Raw genomic sequence first — 22915 nt, 5'->3', positions numbered from 1 at the left:
CCATCCAGCCCTTCAAGTGTGCTCTGTCATGCAACGAGATCATGACTGGTCTGTCTGAAAATCCTCATTTCTACTTTCCCATCTTATCCCCATAACCCTTGATTCCTCCACTGATTAAAAATCTGTCCATCTCAACTTTAAAGATGTTTAATGAACCTGCCTCGACAGTGCTCTGCTGTAAAGAATTCAACAGACTCGCTACCTAGCCTTGGAATATTTTTGCAGATCACAACTTACCTAGCTGTGGTATATTTCACCTCACTAAATAAAATTAAATTGTCCATGCATTTGGAAATCCAGAAAATCAACCACAAGGAAATCTAGGCAGACCGTGTAATAATATTTCCCAATATGCCATTAAAGTGTACTTGATTTAAATAATGCATTACCTCTGACTGAAGGAAGCAGCATTGAGGGCCTAAGTAACAAAAAAAGCATTTAAGCTTACAACAACTTTTTTATTAAGTAAAAGGGGGTGGTTAAAATAAAACCCACTAGTGTAAGGGCAAGTGGGAATTTAAGCATGACCAAAGATAAAAATGAGGTGACCAGAAACAAGCCACTAAAGATACAGCTCAGAAGCCCTGTTCCAACTTGTGGAAAATAAGCCTTGCATTCATCAGAGGTGTGGCTAACCTCCAAAATCAAAAACTTGTTACTTTTTTTTACTCCACCCCTGAAGACAGTTACAGGATTTCTTTGTGGTTTTAGCAAGTGACATTTTGCGTGCAAAATTATGAGTTATTTTCACAGCATTGCTTTCATTCAGTGGGGGACACTGACCAGAGAAAAACAATTAAGAGGCATTGCTCGTTATTTTAAAAGAATCACTATTTTGGCGCAGTGATTTCACCCCATCAATTGCATGTAAAGATTTATTTGCAGTCATGTCTCGTAGTTTGGGGTTTTCTTTGTTGTATTGGCAATGGTTGCATTCAAATCTTTCCAGCAGATTTTGTGTGCCAATGTTCAGAGTGGATTGAGAAAACCCAAATCCATTCCTTGCTTGCTCCAGAAACCAAATTCAAGACCTGATTTAATCCAATTCATGGCCCCCACAAGAGAGACAACCAAATTCCAAGCTGACAAGGCATTGCATCCCATCTTGAATTTGATCAGACGCTTGATCTTAGGCAAAGACGAGAGGCAAATTGATGAGCCCTTTCTAGCAAGCACAAAAACTATGCTGGAAAGATTTGAATGTAACCATTGTCAATACAACTAAGAAAACCCCAAACTATGAGGCATGACTGCAAATAAATCTTTACATGCAATTGATGGGGTGAAATCACTGTGCCAAAATAGTGATTTTTTTTTAAATAAGGAGCAATGCCTCTTGATTGTTTTTCTCTGACCAGTGTCCCCCAGTGAATGAAAGCAATGCTGTGAAAATAAATCATAATTTTGCATGCAAAATATCACTTGTTAAAACCACAAAGAAATCCTGTAATTGTCTTCAATATAATTGACATCCATTCCTTGGACATTAATAGTTGATATTAAACAGATGAGATCAGCAGATGTCAAAATTTCTTCAGGAACCAAATGCTTATTTTTAGGTTTGTACTTAATTTGCAACCATAAAATATCTTAATTAGTTAAGTTTTCAACAAAATATATGTTTACATTAATAGAGAGTTTAATTAATAAGATGGTTTTATAGTACAACCAAAGAAATTGAGCTGCTGTGCTCTCTAAGCTATTTTAGCATGCACCGACAATTAGAGAAAGCCTGGTCTGGATAAGTCAGACTGTTTTTAATACATGTACCTTTGGAATCCCCACAAGTACTCTGATGTGGAAATTTTAAAAATGTTGTTAAAATATCAGTATATTTATTTTTAATTAACTTTAAAACAAACTTACGTATTTCTCCTTGTAGCTCTTCACCCATCTGGACCGTGCTTAATCCTTTCAATGAACATTTCAAAAGCCTAGGTTCATCTGGCTGTGGTCTAAAAAATGTTACAAATTGCACTGCATTAAATAAAAAGTTTAAGTTTCCTTAATTATACTTCTACCGTGAATCAAGACCAATAGTAAGTTCCACTATTTTAAGAATATGCCTGAAAATTATATAATTCTTTCAACATACATTTTGTAATTCAGTTAAAGACAGCCCAACCAATATAGGTTTTTACCATATTTCAGGCTTATCAAGGTAAATTATGGACCTTACAGCGTAACCACACAGTGTTTTTGAATGCTAGCATCTGCATTCCTACCTTAATTATATTGTTCCTTATTTATCCCTCTCCTTTATTTCTAGCTTTTAGTAACTCTCTATAGTTTCCTTTTAAATTTCCACATATACAGTGGAACGTTCTGAGACAAACTCCAGCATATATACAAAAACAGGTGGCAGTTTTGTAAAAAAAAATTACGCCACACCTTGCGTGGGATTTGATGGCTTCACTCATCCCGTTTTACCTGGTATTGCAGTACAGGCAAATGAAGATGATAGTATTCAAAAGAAGCTTTCCCAATGCCTCTATGGTGTTTTTCCAACCATAATCATGAAAAGTGTGACTAGTCATTTCATTGCCCTGTCTTTCATAGGATCTTGTGTGTAAAATGGCTGTTTGGCTACATAATTAATGTACTTTTCATAAGCTGATTTTGAAGTCCATGTCTCAAGATGTTAATATATTGTTGAAGACATGATAACAAGTATAGGAATTAATTTTTATATATAATCTACTTCCACTATGCACTGCATTGAGAAAGCCATTTTGAATATTGTAGCAGTACCACAATTAACCATCTGCAGGATCCAATCTGATTGCTTAGACATTTTAAAAGTTACAGTTCTAATGAAATATAGAATGAAAACACCCATTTTTATAATTAAAACCACTGCAAAGTTAAAAAGATGCAGCTTTCCAACTTAAGTCTGCCACATTAAATAACATCCATGGACCTTAAGCTTATCTATCTTGATGCTTGGATATTTTTTGCTATGGGTATACTGTGAGCAAGATGAAAACATGAACGATGAATCCACAGCAAATGAACTTCAGCACAGAATCTCTTTCACGAATTGTTACAAGCCCACATTCTTTTGCTTAGATGCAATAAATGTTTGTACAAAAGCAATGAAAGATAGGGCCCTCTGTAGCAATTAATCTTCTCAATTCGTAAGAATTATTTGAATGAGGAACTGAGTCTAATTTACATCACCAAATTTTATAAGTCAAATTACAATAGCCTTTACGCAAGACAAAACAACATGTTAATCATGCAAATTTATGTTTGAGCATCTGATATATTGTACTGCAAGTCTTCCATTTGTTTTTGCAACTGAATTATAATTTAACTGATAAAAGGGCACAAACCTGAAATACTAACTGATGCTGCCAGGCCTGCTGAATATTTCCAGGATTTTGTCTTTTTAACTGCACATTTAACTGACGTGACATTAAAGTACTGAAGGTGGATGAGAAACTAAGACTTTTCGGCTTACTTGACTGTAAATGCACTTTCCAATGAAACGTGATCATCTTGATAGGAGACCTGACAATAACGCACATCCTTAACAGAGCATGGTACTTTCACATCAGGCAACAACCCTTGAATTAAATGTTCTCTATTTATCCGTGGTGTCCAGTTAACCTAAAATTAAGAATTTTAACTCAATTATTATTTGGTCATTTGGGAAAAGAAACAAATGCAAACTACTCAAACATCATATTACTCAGTTTTTCTGGTAACACAAAAAAAATCAATTTGAAACCTATGCTATGATATTTTTATTAATTTAAAATATATAAATTAAAATCTAATAAATCTAACAAAAAGATAAAAAATTGACATTTTATGAATGCAAAGAATTAGTTCAAGTTTTTGAACTAGGCATAAAACAAACAGGGTAGATATGTAGAACGTATGCTTTTTGCAAAGATGATAAGGAAACAGATTTGGTACTATGACAGAATGGACTTCAAAACCAAAAAAGGTTGTGAACTTGTTTGAATTAATTAAGTTTAAAGTAGCAAAGAAGATAACAGCACAATACATTATCACTGGGTTAAAACCCTGGAACTTCCTTCCCCAGTGCCATAGATGCACTTGCACTAAGGCTGCAGTGGTTCAAGGTAATGACTCACTGCCAACTTTTCAAGACTAATTAGGAAGGGCAATAAATTCTGGTCTAGCCACTGACACCATATCACATGAATGAACAAAATAATGGTAAGAGGAGGAATTGGATTACTTCTGTGTGGAGTATACATCTATAGTTCACAGTTTCTTTGATCCCAGTTTCCAGAAAAGGTGCAAGTGTCAAATTTGCAATCTTCAAGCAGACGAATGCTGAACTTGAGATCGAATAGACTACATGCTGCTAACGTAGAGGAAAGATTTCTGAAAGATAAACCCCAAAATGTGGTCATCTGCATTTGTAAATAGGTGCATTCAAATCTACGATCTTCTTATTTCTGTTCTCACTACAGCCTAGCGATAGGAGTAATCTGAAAACCACTACTCTAGAATCCTTTTTTTTAAATTTCTTTCCTCACTACTTGAAATCTGGCTGAAGGACTGCAAGCTTTTTCCTATCTATGTCACTGGTACTGATACGGACCACGATATACCTCCCTCCCTTGACCAGGGAGACAACTCACCACTCTGGAATCGTGTCTGTGGCTGCAAATGCCTGTCTGCTCCCTGGACAACAGAATCTTAGACCCTGCCCTCTGAGCCACTTATTTGTAAGTCTCTGGCTGTATTTCAGAAAAGAGCCTTTTCCCTTATCAGGATGCACTCAGGGAGGTTCTGCACTATCTGGTTCTGCATATTTGTCTGGTGGTACACAGTACCTGCACACCAAGGTTACCTTTAATTTTTATTTCACAGAAAACAAACAATTGATGTAAACATGGCGCTATACATGCAGAGTAACTCAAAGGGGCTAATTTTTGCAAAACCTTAAGCCTAGGGGTGACCACATTCAGAAATATGCTATTCACATAGTTCTGAGCCCTGTGGATGCAAAGCAGTGACACTGGCTGTTGCACAAGTTCCAAAACCCAGAGCTCGAGCTCCTCCAGCAGACAACACTTCCTACGTACGTGGTTGTCCAGAACACAAGAGATGATTCTACTTGTATTCTGTGGGATTAAGGTGCCCTGTAATGTGACAACTTTCACAACCAACTAAAGACTTATTAAAGCCTTGTAAAAAAAATTCAGCCATTTACACTTAATACTTTGTACTCCAAACATTCAGCAAATCCATCATAGAGCTCAGGAAGACAATAAAGGCAAGGTTTAAGCAAAAAGCGAATTCTATAGATATTTAATGGACTGAGTAATCGAGAAATACTTGGACAGGTATTCCAGTATTAGAAACAAAGTTGCATTGAACTCATCTTGCTGGTGCACGTCTGCACCATGAGGACATCCTGAACCCCGTTCCTGCACTGTAAATGCCTGGGAAGTTTGAACCCCAGTTAGACATGTTTATGCTGCATGGGACCCTTCACCAATGGAGCATTGCACTGATCTCAGTATTGGAGACTTGGAGTAGGTACGTGTTACTTACCCAGATACTTACCATAGAATCCTTTTAGTGTTCAACCTTTAGCACATCTCAGTTCTGAACAACACAATCAACCCACTGCCCTCCACACTTCAACAATCTCCCTCTTGATCTCACAACCAAATCCACTCTCCTCTCTCTTGATCACAACCAAATCCACTCTCCTAGAAACTCAGAGTCATTAACCCACCCTGCCCCCCAAAACCAGGATCCTTCCAGCCAACCCAACTAGTTGTCCCATCCCACCATCTACTCAGTGACCCATCCACCCTTCAAATACATACCCAAATACTACAGCTGACGCTGCAACATATGGGTGTGTCCTATGCACTGTTCTCTTCACAGTCTTCTCCTGATATGCTGCTCAGTGGGCTTTGTTGTTCCAGCCAGGATTGGAAGTCCCAGCTTGAAGGGCACAAAAAGGAAACAGCTGCAACACTGCTGTCAAACAGAAGATTTGATCCACTAAATTTCTGGTATAGTCAAATGAACTGTCAAGTACTCCAGTTTTTAAACTGAACGCAAGGAAATTACAAAAATGCTAGCACCGTAGATCATTTGGCTAAATGGTCACCTGTATTGTAATTTCCAAATAAATGAAGCATTTAAAACTATAGAATCCTTGCAAGAGATTGTTAGTAAATGTTAGTCAGAAACCAATGACTACCTTAATTTTCTCAGCCAGAGATGAATTAACAACAATCTGCCGATCCCCCTCATCATACATCCGAAAGACAAGGTGGTGAATTACGTCTCCAGCAATCCAATCAATTTCATCCTGATGTTTGATAGGAATTGCCTTTTGTCCATCTATGCTGAAGATCTGGAGCTTGGTGACTTGAGTGCTTGGGAGCAATTTAATTACCTTCTCCACTGCTGACACATCTTTGCAGCTCTGCACATTAAGAACCACACAATATTTTTGAAAGAATTAGAGTAGGAAAACATGACCTGCAAGTTATAAAGTATCCTGGTATGCTGAGTGTATTTCTTAAAATATCACAGTATTAGCAATACATAAATTCAAAGCACATTACAAAATCAAAGTTTGGTACATAATGGGATCTTTATTAACATGACAACATCTATAACAACACACTAGTGGATAATGCAAATATGCATATTAATAAAAAAGAATAGATTGCAACCATTATTAATTATGACAAAGTAAACATTTTAAACTTTAAACTAAGCATGTCGACAACTAAACTGACATTAAAGTTAAATGAAGTTTATTCCTTTCTTGAGCAGGTGTTATTCTGGCCGCCCTCCATTCCCCACAAGTTAGATAGCCAAGGGAAATTGAAAAATTGAGTCAGAGTCTTGGCCATCTTTGACTTCCTTCAAATCGGCAGGCTGGATCACCTGAAGCAGAAGTAGAATTTTTCTGTTCCTTTTCCTGCAGTTCTCTGCAGCATTTGCTAATTATCTCAAAACTGTAATGCCCATTCCAAAATGGGGAGGGGATAAACCCAGCACCATGTAGTCCAACATCGACGGTAGGCAATCTTTTTACAGCCAATAATCCAAGGCTAAATTAATTCACTCAGTAAAATAAGGGTTAATTAATGACAACCAGAGTAGATTTATTAAAGACAAAGCGTGTTCAACTAACTAATTATATACTTTAAAGTAATGAAGAGAGTTGGTGAAGGTAGTGCAGCTGATGTATTCAAAAATGTTTTGATAAAATATCAAATGTATTAACAAACTCAAAGCCCTGGAGATAAAAGGGGGCAGCGGCAATATGGATACAAAATTGGTTAAGGGGCAACAATTACTGGTGAAAGATTTCTTTCAGAATGGCAGCAAATATACTGTGGCGTCATTCAGGGTTTGATCTAAACAGACATTCAACACTATATAAATAATGCATATCTCCAATTTCATCTGTCACCCTTCATATAGTTAACTATTTTCCTGTATAAACTTAATTACATCAAACATGTTAACTGAAAGGGAGCAGGTAGAGCCAACACTTGATTCTGGAACAATTTTTTTCCACCTTCTCAATTATATCTGCTATCCTGGAACTTTGTTGGAACTATACTAACATTGTGCATCTTCAAAAGTATTCATCAATTCCTTAACTATGAAATTCCCTATTACTACTATTTCTGCATATTACTTTTCCCTCATTGGCAACCACTTGCCTCACTTTAACACTGATTCAGTCTTGGTTGCAGAGTTACTATTTGTGATATTCAGAAGGAAATACCTTGTTATCAATTCCACAATGTCAGTTCATTTTCTATATTTCCTCTTGTTCCCTCATCCTACTCCAATGGATGGTTACTCTGTTTGGGATGCAAGCATCCTTGGCATTTATTGTTGACATCTAGTTTTTCTTATAGTGGAATCAGCTCAGTGTTCAAGCTGCTTGCAACATGCTGAGTGAGAAATTCCATGATTTTGATTCTGCTTTGATGAAGGAACAGCAATATGCATTCCAAGTCAGGCTAATGTGTGACTTAGAGGGGAGTTTCCAGGTGACCAGAGCTCCTGTGCACCTTTGCCCTCGACTGTCAGTATGGTGGGTGTCCCACATTGAGAAACATTCCTGGAGTATATGTGACAGAAACCCTTTTGTCTACTATATGGTGACAAAGCGTTATGGAGTATATAGGAACTCAGATCTTCAACTTGAGTAGAAACAGCCTGTGACTTCCTTTCCACAATTGCATGAAGCCTTCCACACTGAATAAATATTGCTCATCACAAACTTCATTTGTCTCCCTCACTATTTCCCTTGCAGACTTGATAAATAAATTGCATCAACATCCAAATGAACCCAAATATAACTTGTATCGCAAAAACAGAAAATGCTGGAAGGATTCAGCAGGCCTGTAGCATCTGTGGAGAGAGAAACAGAATTGCGAGTCTGCGTGACTCTTCTTCAGAGCTGTCAACCGTGCTTCAATGCTGAGCCCTCATGAAGCAGAGCTCCACATTCTTTCACTCGACACTACTTTCTTTGCAAAACTGATCTCCCTGGTAAACTCAACTGTCCTCAACTGGCGACAGACCAAATGCAACAGGGAGAACACAAGGAAGCTAGTCATACCCTAGCTATAAACAATGCTTGAACTTGGCTTAAAGCAGCCAACATGTACCAAATAAACAATTAAACAGATCCTAGTTTGAAACATTAACTAGAACCAACACAAGATAAATCACTAAAAGAAATTCTTACCGATATCTCAATTCTTGCTTTCAGAGTTTGATCCTTCTTGATGTTTTGGACATGTATCACAGGGCCAGTTAAGATTCCTGTACCAGTGTTACTACAATCTACTGTATACACAGGCAAATTTGGAGCACCAAGAAACTGAAAAAGAAACACATGCAACAATTACATGGTGATAAAGGCAAAATAAGAACTGGACAAGCTAACTTAAGAGAGTTAGGACATCACATGCAAGCTCAAATAACGAAGCAAACAGCAATTATAAAATAAGTCTTCACTTTTAGGTTCAATGTTCAAATCCACTTCAGGATGATGGAACTGTCTGTTGTGAGCAAAAAGCAAAATGACTCAATTCAGTATCGTAAAACAAGGTTGTGAGCCCACAATAGGAATGTGCTCTAATTCAGAACTAACTGGAAGGCAAGAACAAGAATCGACCATTTTGCTTTTCAATTCTGTTCCATGTCATTCAAAAAGATCATAATCGACTCCTGACCAATTCCTGACTGAACTCCATATACTTGCTCTTTAATACCTTGTTTAACAAAAGCCTACCAATCTCAGATTCAAGGTCAACTGATTTCACATCAATAACAATTCGCAACAATGCTATATATTAAACACAAACTTGGCATTCAAAAGTTAAAAATGCAATCTCTTAGCACCAACTTTCCCTACTTTGATCTGTAAAGTAGGTCACAAGAAACAAAGTTCAATCAGATCACTGAAATAACATGTGTCCCAGTTCCTGGGGTAGCTTTTCTTCCTTTCTTGAAGTTTCAGCTTACAGTCAAAATCAAATAACACAAATATGGTTGCCAGGATGTCTGAAGTGTTTATTTTTTTCAGATTACTTCTACAATACCAATCTACACACTTCTCTCATCACAACTGCATATTTCAAATTTTTGTAAACACTATATTTTCAAATTGTTTATTCCTTCCAGACATGCATGTTAAAATGTTGCACAAAATTGTTTACTGTGTTGTGACAGAAACATTTTGGATGTGGCTAAAGGAAACTAAATTTGAAAACTACTGCCCTGTCCCAAATAGCATATCGGGGAACAAAATACAAGTTAATGACAGCATGAAGTTAGAGATCTAAAATGTTATCCAGATATTTAAAAATGCACAAATGCTTATTGTAACGTAACAAATATGCAATTATTGATAACAGTTTCATTATGAAAATAATGGAATGCAGGATGGTGAGAGAGGATGGGAGAATACAGCTAATGGCAACTAAAATGTATCAGTTGCTCAAATTGCTAAAGAGTTTATTTACCTTACAATGTACCACCAACTTGGGCTGTGCTGTAATGTTCCCCACTTCATCTAGCACTTCAGCTTGGAAGGGTAAAGTGGTTCCATTTTCAATAACTACTTTATTAGAATCTGGCTTAATCCTCAGTTCACGTGGTGGACCTGTAATAAACAGCTCTGCTTCAGCAAGGATTGCCTCTTTTGTCCCAGTTCTCTTAAATGCTCTCTCTTCCTTTTCTCTATTGAGCTATAAACCAAGGGCAGCAAAAGCTCTCCAGGACTTTAACAAAATGATCACTCTTTACACCTCAATCAAAATCATGTATGCTGACATCTACTGAACTTTGCAAAACATCGCCACTGCCAAATTTTTAATGAGATATGTACATAAATGTATTTTCCAGCAAGGATCACTAGAAAGAAAGTCGTGGTAAATTTAGCTGATTATTTTTCTTTCATGCCTGAGAGGGGTTAAATGTAACAATTTTACTGTTATCTTTTGCCTAGCTAATCCACTGGCAAGAGTAGTAACGCAGTAACCAACAGGACAGTAGAATCATTATACTGCTTTATGGCGAAACATTTCATTCTGTATAGTCAAACACAGAAGGTAGTCTTTTGACCCAGGTCTGCCAATTTTTGTGTGTAAATGATTGAAACACTCCAAAATATAAAACTGTGCTTTTTGAGTGCATAACAGATGTAGGTTTGTAAAATCATAAAACAAGACTCAAATAGGTTGAATTTGCTTTTTTAAATAGTTCTTAAATTGTATTTGTGACAGTGAAATAGCATGGAGCCATTTCAACTATAAAGCTGTACAGTAGGATCATTCTTATTGTGCTTATGCTGGAAAATGATCAATTTGCTCTTAGTTCTTGAGGTGCAATTGACCCTTGTTACCAATGTCTTTGCTTGTTTATAGTTGTCACTGTTGCTGGTTCCTTCCTTCCTGTTAAGGTCTGTTTATCCTTTTGATTGGATATGGGGTGGAGGAGGATAAAAGATTTGCAAACATCTAGTCCCAGAGTAGTTAGCATCTTGACCACCCATCTATTCACCCATGGCTGGAACCAAACATCATTTGTTCAGATTGTAAAAGTTTTATAAAATTAAAATTTATTTATCAGTATCATAAGGAGGCTTAGATTAACACTGCAATGAAGTTACTGCAAAAGTCTCCTAGTTGCCACACTCCAGCACTTGTTCGGGCATACTGAGGGAGAATGTAGCAAGGCCAATGCACCTGACCAGCATATCGTTCAAAGAATGCAAGAAAACTGGAGCATCCGGAGGAAACCTATGCAGATACGGGGAGAATGTGCAGACTCCACACAGACAGTGACCGAAGCTGGGAATTGTACCTGAGTCCCTGGTGCTGAGGCAGCAGCACTAACCACTATGCCATCATGCTGGCCCTGAGGTGTTACATAGAACCCTCGAACACATTTCAAATGTCTTTTGCTTGGGAGAGGGAAGCACGAGAAAGAGAAGCCCAAACAAGAATGCAATGATACACTCTGATGTTAGCTTGCATGATTTTGGTGATAGTGAGGGGTACAGTCAAAGCAGGAGAGGGGAATTACTTTTCAGCAAACACTGGGCAAAAGTCATTCCCTATATACTGACAGTAGTCTACATTGATGTCCAGAACGGCTGAATGCCATTTCACTGAACAAATGATACTTCAATCTGGAACTGGCAGAAACTTCTACACAGAATAGTTAAATGCACAGTACAACTAATACACATGGGACCGAATTATTCTGGCAGCTTTGTTCAAAGGTCACACACCAAGATATATACCAATTTTACCGTTCAAAGAGTATGATATTGTTGAGAACAATGTTGAACTAATATTGAACATGGAGAACTCTGGTGATGAGCTGCTGAATAAGAATCCATGGGATGCAATTTTCTATTTGTACTCGTCATTTCAAAATACTGCCAATAACCCCTAAGGTAGCTGATTTAGTTCAGAAGTTAGAGAGATTTTGTAATGCTGACTCTGTTGGAGATAATTGTACCAATTGTAATTCCATCACCTCCGTTTGATCATAAATAAAATTGAAAAGTTGATCAGGGCTTCATTTTTTTAGATTTCCAAGGAGTATTCAGTAACATGCTAAAGAAAAAGAATTACTGCACTGACATCGAGAACCTAAACATACAGATCATCAAAAAATGCATCTTTAAGAAATCAGGTGAATTTTATTATGCCGTTGAACTTGCAAATGTAATAATCTTAACTGGAATAACTAAGTAGGGTCAAACAATTTTATATACAAGCTCTTACATCTCTGTAGGTGATCAGGAAAGTATGTTGGATCAGTGCTGAAAAAGCACAAAGGATCTGCACTAAGGAGATCATATGCAAGAAATCTGTCCCATTCAGTGCTGAAATGTGACAGGCGACCACGCAATCACCTTCCTGACTCCAATATACATGAAAACCAACCATGATAGAATAGTTTTTGAGCTTCTGAACTCCCCTCCCACAAATTTTACAAATATATATAAAATGCCGCTATTGGTGCTTGATAACATACCAGAATTTAAATTAAAATGTACAACAAAAATATAAATTGAAAACAAACTGAGATGCAGGAACTTACCAGGCAATAGCCTAATTTTCAACGTTTGTGAATCCTCCTTCAAACCAGGTAAGATTACTTTAAGAGTGAAGTTCTATAAAGAAATAACGCAACAATAAGAACACAAGAATACAAGAGGAGGTAATATGACAACTTGAGCTTGATCCACCATTCAATAAGCTCATGGCTGATCTGACCATGACCTTAACTCAAATTTCCTGCCTGCAGCCCCATAGCCTCATGCTCCCCGTGTAGTTCAAAAAGCTATCTAACTCAGTCCCCAATGTGTTAAATAATCTAGCATCCGCTGTTTGAGCGTAAAGAATTCCAAAAATTGATGCCACTGAGGAGGTGGAGGCCTGGATTTTCACTTAGTTAGGGTGACTCAATGTCTTTTAACAGGCACGTCTGGCTTTGGGATTCCTGACTGCATTCCTAGCCTCTGATTTTTCGGCAAGCCTGCACCCAGCACTTCCGACTGAATTGGCTCCGTTGTGGGGACAGGCATGTCCTCTGCAATTTTCATGGAATTGGGCCAGCTTTTCAAAGCGTTGTAGTTCACAGCATCTCAGAGGTGCCACAAGCTATGGCTTTCATGAGGAAACCCTCTGAAAGGCAAGTTCAAAAGGTCCACCTCAGGGATACCATACCAGGCTATGCATCCCACCTACCCCTTGACTCATGCCCCCTATGATAGGCAATGTTCCTCACCCAGCCCGCAACGCCCATCATTCGCAATGCCAAATTTTGGCATTCCAATGCCTGTTGATCCACTGTATACAGCCAATGGTTCCGACGGTGATAATGTTAAAACTTTACAGAAAGTCATTCATGAATTCCCATTATATTAAAAAAGTCATTCTATGAGTATATGGACAATAAAAACGTCAATCATTCAGACACAATAAAGTATCACCAACATAAACTTCAATTACCTGAAACCCCTCAACCTTGTATAAACAAACGTCACACAATTGACAGCAGAAATTAAAGAGCCAGTGCTGTCAATGAAGCAACACTTTCCCTGGGATTTTCAACAGATGAATGGGTTTCCGGGCTGCCTTATTTTGAAACAGTGCCCCAATTTCTATATTTCCCCAGAAAGGGATACATTCACTCAGCATCTAGCTTGTCAAATCCCATGCGAATCTGAAGATCACTCCATATTACACAAACCGTACAGAAATTACCAATTTGCAATCACTCCATTTACTAGCGTCTGATTATTTGGTCAATAAACAGCAAAATTTAAAATAAACCAAGATACTGGCAGCACACAGTTAACACTACACGCCAAGACAACAAAACTAATTTGCATGCAACAGAAAAAGGGCAAATGCAGTATGAAAACTACAGAACAGTTTGTGGATTTGTGAAAATTAAACATACCTTGCCTTGGCAATTGGGCACATGACCCCTTGCTGTTACACCTTTAATGATGAAACTTGTTCCTTTTTCAATGAAGGCATCATAACGTAGATCCAACCCACTGCAAGGTACATTTCAATTAGAAAGAGTAATATTCCCTACCATAATTATAAACCAAGTGTAAGAAATGGGACAATGACAATTTTATATGCATTATAAACAAACATTTCTGGGTCAGAATGAAGCAGTACCCTGTAACAGCTTCACGTTCTTCTTATCCCTAGTCCATAATTGACTTGTCTAATCTATTGGGGCAGCAAAGTGGGTTAGCACTGCTGCTTCACAGCGCAAGGGACTCAGGTTAAATTCCAGCTTTGGGTCTCAGTCTGTGTGGAGTTTGCATGTTTTCCCCATGTCTGCATGGGTTTCCTCCGGGTGCTCCAGTTTTCTCCCACAGTCCAAAAGACGTGCTGGTTATGTGCACTGGCCATACTAAATTGACTCTTCGTGTCAGGGGATTAGCAGGGCAAATTCATGGATTTACAGGAATAGGATCTGGGTGGGATTGTGGTTGGTGCTGACTTGGTGGGCTGAATGGCCTCCTTCTGCACTGAAGAGAATCCATGATTACAAATATAGGAACGGGGTGGACTATTAGCCCCTCATGCATTGTCCGCAATTCAGACAGGTTACAGTTAATCTGTAACCGAAAACCATATGATTGAGGTATTGAATAATGTGTGTATGTCTGTATGTGGCTAGTGATGGTGGTAGATGGGGTGAGCAGGAAGCAGTTGTTTCCCTTGGTTGGGGCTTCATGCTGGGAGGGTATAGTCTTACAGTGAAGGTCAGTCTCTACCAGAGAAAAATACTAAATTAGCATCTGAATTCCCCCAGCATCTGTGGATTTTCTAAGTGAACTTTCAAAGCAGGGTAGTTTTATTGTAGCCTATTGAAATCTTGATTAGAACTGCAAAACCTTATACAATAGGCCCAAGCAGCCAGAAAGAAGTTTTCTTTTGATTGCAATTCATGTTTCAAATGTGCACTGACTTAATATGGGAATGAGTTAACTGGAGAAGGAATTTATTCTTATGGGAAAATTACTCACTACAAATTTAGTGCATTTCAATAAGTGCTACATTTTAAATTATTCAGCAGATATACAAAGGCCAGCAATATGGCCAAACTTCTACAGTACTTGACTTACTATAGTGTGAAATCTAAATATTAGAATGAAGATGAAACATTTAATGAAGACCTTATAAATATTACACTGGGTGTGAAGCAGAAGAAAGATGGAGGGAATTAAAGAGACACACCAAATGTTCATTTAAAATACAATGCAAACTAATATCTGCAATACCTTGCCTCCACAATTGGCTCGATACCAGGTAATGGCTGCGTAGAATGCCCAAATTCATCTTGCAAGTCGAGAGGAATGTTGAAAGGCACACCAATGCGAAATGGAGGATCCAGCAATCCAACTGTAAATTTATCAGGTTTTCCCTCTTAACAAAAACATCAACATAGATATTAAAATTGAGATTAATCTTAGTCAAAGACCTTATAAATTACAAAATTACTAACAGAAAGCGTAAAATCTTTATGTAAGCAAATCTACTCTGCCATTTAATAAGATCATGACTGACCTGATAGCCCTGAACTCCACTTTCCCACCGTATTTCCATAACCACTGATTAAATCACTGATCAAAAAATCTATGTCAACCTTGAACATACCTAACAACCCAACCACTACAGAGCACTGCAGAAAAGAATTTCACAGATTCATTGCCCTCAGAAGAAATTCCTCCACATCTGCATTAAGTGGGTGACACTTTGCTCTGCAATTATGTCCTCTGGCCCTACACTCTCGCACAAAGGGAAACAACCTCTCAGCATTCACCCTGCCAAGCCTCTCAATAAGGTTGCCTCTTGTCCTTCTAAACTTCAAATACTACAGACTCACCTTACTCAACCTCTCATTAGAAAATCCTTCCATATTCAGGGTTAACCAAGTGAACCTTCTCTGGAACGCCTCCAATGCCAGTACAGCTTTCCTTAGATAAAGGGACCAAAACTGTTCACACTATTCCAGGTATGGTCCAACTAGTTCCTTGCATAGTCTCAGTAAAACTTCCCTATTTTTATACCCCATTCTCTTTGAATTAAAGGTCAATATTTCATTGCCTTCCCGCTTATCTGAACTTCCATTAGCTTTTTGTGAATCATGAACAAAAATGCCCAAATCCCTGTGCTGAAGCTTTCTGCATTCTTTCTCCATTTAAATAAAATTCAGCTCCTTTATTCTTCCTAATAAAGTGCATAACATCGCATTTTCTTACAATACATTCTGCCAAGATTTTGCACACTCACTAAACTTATTTCTCTCTGCAGACCTGTCCTCCTCACTACTTGCCTTCCACCTATCACAAACTTGGCAACAGTGCATTTACTTCCCTTTCCCACATTAATCTATATTATAAATAATTGCGGCCCCAGCACTGATCCCTGAAGCACTCCATTAGTTATAGGTTGCCATATTGAAAATGCCCCCTCCTCTTCTATTAGTTAGCCAATCCTCTATCCGTGCTAATATACCACCCCCAACACCATTGGATTTCATCTTAATTAGCCCTTTATGCAGTATCTTGTTGAATGCTTTCTTTTTGCAGATCCAAGTACATAGCATCTACTAGCTCCCCTTTACCTTGCTTGTTCATTACCACCTCAAAAGAATTTTACTAAACTTATCAGGCATGATTTGCTCTTCACAAAACCATGCTAACTCTTGATTATAGTATGTTTTTCTAGATGTTCTGTTATTACGTCCTTTATAATGGACTGAAAATTCCTCCAGCGACAGACATTAAGTTAACTGACCTATAGTTAACCTGTTTTTGTCTCCCTCCTTTAAATTACAAGCCCATTAAAAGAAAATATCTCAGGCCAACATCGCAGCTTCACATCATCGTACAGCACTATTCTGTTTCTGTTAATGATCAGGAAGCATAGTAAATCTGTTTTCTTCTGCCATCCTCCTGGATCTGCAGCCGAATTTCTCCAAGTTCTTTTGCTGATGCATCAGTGCTATTTTAGGTCAGTAATCTCTTCCAAGCGGTCACAGCTAACAACTCAATCTTGATAAAGGGGTTCTGTTGTTCGACTCTTCAATGCAGCGCTGACTTTTAGAGGTTCAGGCAGGTGTGGGATACATTTCCCCAGCTGATAAACTTTGTGTAAAACTTGCTGTACGTCCACAATGTTCTTAGGCTGTGGAAATCCTTTAACTACCTTGGTCTTCTGGGAATCTACTGTTGGATAACGTGACCTAAAAAACTAATGTGGGCTTCAAGATGGGACCAGCTTGTTCAGCAGCTTTTAAAATCTCCCGGACTCTTTGATCACATTGTTCTTTCGAGGATATTAGACATAGTTTGTTGAGAGATTTTTGGAACAGGGGATACACCAAAAAGACGACGAAGGAAACAAAAGTAAGCAAAGAGTAACAATTGTAGTTAACAACCTTGATTCTTGGTCAAATCCATCAAATCCCACTCTTGGCATCTAGCATCATAAAAAGGACACTTTTGGACAATTCTATTAAACTATCAATAAAGAGACAATAGGTACATCTCCTTTTGGGCAGCTTTATTTAGCTAAGTTAGGTCATCACAGAACCTGAGACTGCCACTAGGCTTAAGGATAACGACTAACCCTAAGCACCAATTGCAGATACTGGAGCGATAACGCCTCAATGCAGCATCTTGTTGACTTTGCTCTCCTCAGGGTAAATAAACACACAGCTTGGCATCTGGGAGCAGACTAATGTGATGATCACTTTTGAGCTTTCCCAAATTCCAGAACCACCAAGGAAATTCACTCCTAATCACTGCTCTGCTGTCCTGTCAAAGAACAAAGAAAATTACAGCACAGGAACAGGCCCTTCGGCCCTCCAAAGCATGCTGCCCGACTTAAATAAAACCCCCTACTCTTCCGGGGACCATATCTTTCTATTCCCATCCTATTCATGTATGTCAAGACGCCCCTTAAAAGTCATTACTGTATCCGCTTCCACTACTTCCCCCGGCAACGAGCTCCAGGCAGCCACTACCCTCTCTGTAAAAAATCTGCCTCGTACATCTCCTTTAAACCCTGCTCCTCGCATCTTAAACCTATGCCTCCTAATAATTGACACCCTGGAAAAAAAGCTTCTGCCTATCCACTCTGGCCATGCCTCTCATAATCTTGTAAACTTCCATCAGGTCTCTCCTCAATGCTATCGTTCCAGTGAGAACAAACGAAGTTTCTCCAACCTCTCCTCATAGCTAATGCCCTCCATACCAAAGCAACATTTTGGTTTGGCCCAGCTGGGATGTCCAGAGTTTCAGAATAAAGGGCACAGAATTTCAGAATAAAGAACTGATTATTTAGGAGACATGCAGGTGAATTTCTTCATTCAAAGGTGGTGAATATTTGCAATTCTCCATTCCAGTGGGCTGTGGAAACTCAGTCAGTGAGTATGTGTTCAAGACTAAGACTAATAGATTTCAACATATTAAAAACATCAAGGGAAATGAGGCTAGTGCAAGAAAATGTTGTTGCAGTAGAAGATCAGCCATGATCTCAATGAATGATGGAGCAGGCTTAAACTTCTGAATGGACTGCTCTTGTTTCTTATGTTATGTAAATCAGGGACTCCCTAGTTCAGCTAATTGCAATTTGAAAGTAACTGCATAACGCTGAACATTTTACAATTTCAGAAGTGACCTGGCATGTCAGTGCCGATATTTACTGTGCTGCCATGTTGAAAGAGCCAACTTCAAACGTATACTTAGAAAAGGAATGATAATGGCATTCACGATTCTTTTTGATCAAGCATGAGATGTTGGCATCACTGGCATGACCAATTTACTGCCCATCCCAATTATCTTCAGGAAGATGATTGTGGATAGTGAATTATCATCCTGAACACATTGGCTTACAAGAGCAGTAGCAGATCAGCACATTTAGTGGGCTTGAAGTCCCCCTTATAGATTGGGGGAGGTGGGGGGGGAGAATGTTTAGGGTTGGCAGAATTCCTCCCTTAAAATATATAGCTTATCGGCGGTTTTTTAACAACAATCCCGTGGTTTAAGAATCGCCATTAACGATGCCAGCTTTTTATTTCTGGTTCAATTAATTAATTGAATTTAAATGCCCTGGCTGTTGTGTGGTGAATTTGAACACATGACTCCAGGTCTCTGGATTATCGGTCCAGTTACATAGCCACTATGGCACCACACTCCTTCTGTAGTGGTGCTTTTGAAAATGCATTCCTTTTCAAAAGATGGAAGGCAGGTATTCTGGGGAGCCACTCACTTTCATAAAGGTGGAATCAAGAGTTGACTTCTAAACTATAGGTACGCACGGACAAACTAGGAGGTTAACATCCTACTTTCAAGAATTGTTTTGCTAAATGCATTCCAAACTTATTAAAAATGCTGGCGAAAAAATACTGGGAGCAGGGGGAAGCTTTAAACAAAAAAAGGCTTATTACTGCATAAACCACAAGAATTACACACGTGAAAAGCACAAGTAAATGCTTCTCTACAGTTTGGTCAAGTAGGGAGGCCTTTACTCTATGAAGTATTGCACTCTGATTCTGACCAGAGTGCTAATGCTGCACACCTGAAAATTATCACTATTTCCACTGTGGACATCTTGCTTATTTTGAAAAAAAAAATCAGAACAAAATGGGGAATGCAGCAAGGTGCAAAAAGAAGAAAAATACAAGTTAATGATAATTTTTTGAAATAGACATATTTCTCAACTGTTTTTATTTAAAAAGTGTAAAATAACTGATTCTTTACCTGTGACAGTGAATTTGAACATTCTGCTTGGAAGAGACCTTCCTGCATAAGTATCCGCATTACTTTCATTTAACACCACTTGCAGTTTTAATGTGTAGATTCCAAGCTTGTTAATATTCTCTGGGGAAAAAATTGAACATAATTACATAGTGAAAGTATGGAGCTATGAAGTTCAGTCTGCTCCTATAAACCGACTGAGCATTTTATTTTTATTGGGATTGATGATGGCATAGCATTATGGCAAAATTTGAAGAGTAACTGTAAAGAACACCGATAACTTGAACAAGACATTTACTGAACTAGACATTTACAACTTTGGAACATGTATTTCTTCAATTTCTCCACTGAAACAAGCTTGAGACAAAGTTAGATTTGAAATATTGAGCTGTTCTATTTCACAAATAGATAAACATGGAGAACAAACTTTCTGACCAAAATCATAGTTAAATCTGTAATTTTATCAGTAGGTAAGGTAAATGCTCACTCACATCAGCATCATCTTACTTAATTTTAAAAATCATAGAATTTATCCATACACCAACATTTCTGATCTATAAACCTCAGCAAAAGTCCTCAAACCTTCTCCCTTATGAACCCAACATTCCACTAGGCATATTGTTTCATCCTTCTATGTTCAGAGGCAGGAATCAAAGGAGTTTCCAATACAATAAGATCGAAGAATCATAGAATACCTACAGTGCAGAGGCAGTCCATTCGGCCCAGCATATCTGCACCGACTCTCTGACAAAGCATCTTATCCAGATCCAACTCCTGCCTTATCCCTGTAACCCGACATATTTACTCCATTAATCCCCCTAACTTACACATCTTGGGACACTAAGGGACAATTTAGCATGGCCAATCCATCAAACTTGCATACCTTTGGACTCTGAGGAATCGGAGCACCTGGAGGAAACCCATGCTGACACAGGGAGAACATGCAAAGTTCACACAGACAATTGCCCATGGCTGAAATGGAACCTGGGTCCCTGATGCTGAGAGGCAGCAGTCTGAACCATTGTGCCAACATGTCTTGATTTGTTATTGCCCAGTCAAGTTAACTAAGGTCTGTGATAAGGTAGAAGGAAGGAGAAATTAAATGACAAAAGTGATTTAAACCCATCTATATTTCTTCTTCATCCCAGCTCAGTGTCTGATACCATCATCCCATTCATCATTTAATCACCCCTGCTTCTAAACATTTGGCCACCTTTTTTTGATTCTCTACTATCCACCTCACTTTCCCGGCCTCTACACCTTCATAAAACCTGTCGTTTTGTTTATTTTTCTAAATCTGACACAGGATCAAGGACCTGAAATGCTGTTTCGGACTTAACAGATGTCACTTGACCTGCTGAACATTTCTAACTTTTTTTTTGCATTTCAGATTTCTAGAATCCAACAAGCTAATGTTTAGCTTTTGTCATAAATATTTTGATCCATCACTGGGAAGACTATTCTAATTCAACACATTAACAATTTTTTGTCAGTGCTTTTTAAGAAAAGTTGGTTGTGGACATTTTGTTTAAAATATTAAATTTTTAATCCCACACCCACTGGAAAAAAGCTAAAAAAATCTTGAAATGCGACATACAACTTATTACTGAATATTTTATGAAAAACTCACCCATTTTTTTAAACCAATAGGGCCATTTGCCACCATGTTGACTGATGTGAGAAACTATTTCTTTGTCACCAGTAGGAGCTGTAACATAAAGCAGAAGTATAACTACATTTTGTGGATTTTCGTGTCATTTTTGCATGACACGGGTGCTACTGGCAAGGCCAGCATTTATTGCCCATGCCTACTTGCCTAGGAAGGTGGTGATGCACTGCCTTCTTGAACTGCTGAAGTCCCCAAGGTCGAGGTACACCGATGTTTCTGTTATGGATGGAATTCCAAGCTTTTGACCCAGCAACAGTAAATTATCTGCAACATATTGCCAAGTCAGGATGCTGAGTGACTTGGAGCAGAACTTCCTAGGTATTAGCTGCTCGTCTTTTGAGATGGTAATGATTGTGGGTTTGGAAAGGGTTGCCTAAGGAACGTTGGGTGAGTTTCTACAGTTTATCTTGTCGATTGTACACATGGCTGACACTGTTCGTTGGTAGAGGAACTGAATGTTTGCGGAAGGGGTAGCAATGAAATGACCTTTTCCTGAATAGTGTCAAGCCTCGAGTTGTTGGAGCTGCACTTGTCAGGGAAAGTGGAGAGTATTCCCCTACACTCCTGACTTGAGCCTTGTAGATAATGGAAAGGCTTTGGGGATCAGGTGGTGAATTACTTGCTGCAGGATTCGTAGCCTTTGACCTTCTCTTGCAGCCACAGAATTTATATGACTAGTTCTGTATTTGGTCAATGGTAACACCCAGGATGTTGATAGTGGGGAATTCTGTTATAGTAATGCCATTGAATGTCAAGGGACAATGGTTAGATTCTCTTTAGTTGGAGATAGTCAGTGCCTGGCATTTGTGTAGTGTGAACGTTACTTGCCAGCCAGGCCTGAATATTGTCCAGGACTTGCTGCATTTGGACTACCTTGCTATCTGAGGAGTCGCGAATGTTGCTGAACACTGTGCAGTCATCTGCACATGTTCCCACTGCTGACCTTATGATGGAAGGAAAGTAATCGATGAAGCAGCTCGAGACTACCCTGAGGAACTCCTGTAATGGCGACCTGGAGCTGAAAAGATTGACCCCCAATCACCATAATCATCTTCCTTGTGCCAGGTATGACTCCAACCAGCAAAAAGCTCTCCCTCCTGATTCCCATTGACTCCAGTTTTGTTAGGGCTCCTTGATGCCACACATGGCCAATGCTGCCGTGGTATCAAGGACAGTCACTCTCACCTTACCTCTGGCAATCAGCTCTTTTGTCTGTATTTGAACCAAAGCTGTAATGAGGTCAGAAGCTGAGTGGCCCTGACGGAACCCAAACTGAGTATCCAAGTGCTGCTTAACTGCACTGTTTATAACCCCTTCCATCACTTTGCTGATGCTCGAGAGTAGACTGATGGGGCAGTAATTGCCTGGGTTAGGTTTGTACTGTTTCTTGTACATAGGATATATCTGTGCAATATTCCAAACTGCTGGGTAAATGCCAGTGT

General features: G+C 38.7%; 1 protein-coding gene across 1 annotated transcript in view; it reads right to left on the bottom strand.

Moving 5' to 3' along the window:
• Nucleotides 1-22915, bottom strand: part of smchd1 (structural maintenance of chromosomes flexible hinge domain containing 1) — a 168502-nt gene that overhangs the window by 93290 nt on the left and 52297 nt on the right. Inside the window, exons 18-27 of the mRNA XM_080194305.1 lie at nt 21435-21512; nt 19808-19927; nt 15320-15464; nt 13975-14074; nt 12607-12679; nt 10014-10153; nt 8732-8866; nt 6206-6433; nt 3464-3612; nt 1867-1955 (exon numbers count right to left, since the gene is read on the bottom strand). Coding sequence (XP_080050431.1) covers nt 1867-1955; nt 3464-3612; nt 6206-6433; nt 8732-8866; nt 10014-10153; nt 12607-12679; nt 13975-14074; nt 15320-15464; nt 19808-19927; nt 21435-21512 — 1257 coding nt within the window. The remainder of the gene's footprint in view (nt 1-1866; nt 1956-3463; nt 3613-6205; nt 6434-8731; nt 8867-10013; nt 10154-12606; nt 12680-13974; nt 14075-15319; nt 15465-19807; nt 19928-21434; nt 21513-22915) is intronic.

The sequence above is a fragment of the Carcharhinus amblyrhynchos genome, chromosome 8, assembly GCF_965287045.1.
Source record: "Carcharhinus amblyrhynchos chromosome 8, sCarAmb.v2.hapA, whole genome shotgun sequence".
NCBI lineage: Eukaryota > Metazoa > Chordata > Chondrichthyes > Carcharhiniformes > Carcharhinidae > Carcharhinus > Carcharhinus amblyrhynchos.
Note: the sequence above shows the minus strand (reverse complement) of the source record. Positions and strands in the feature narration are given on the sequence as shown.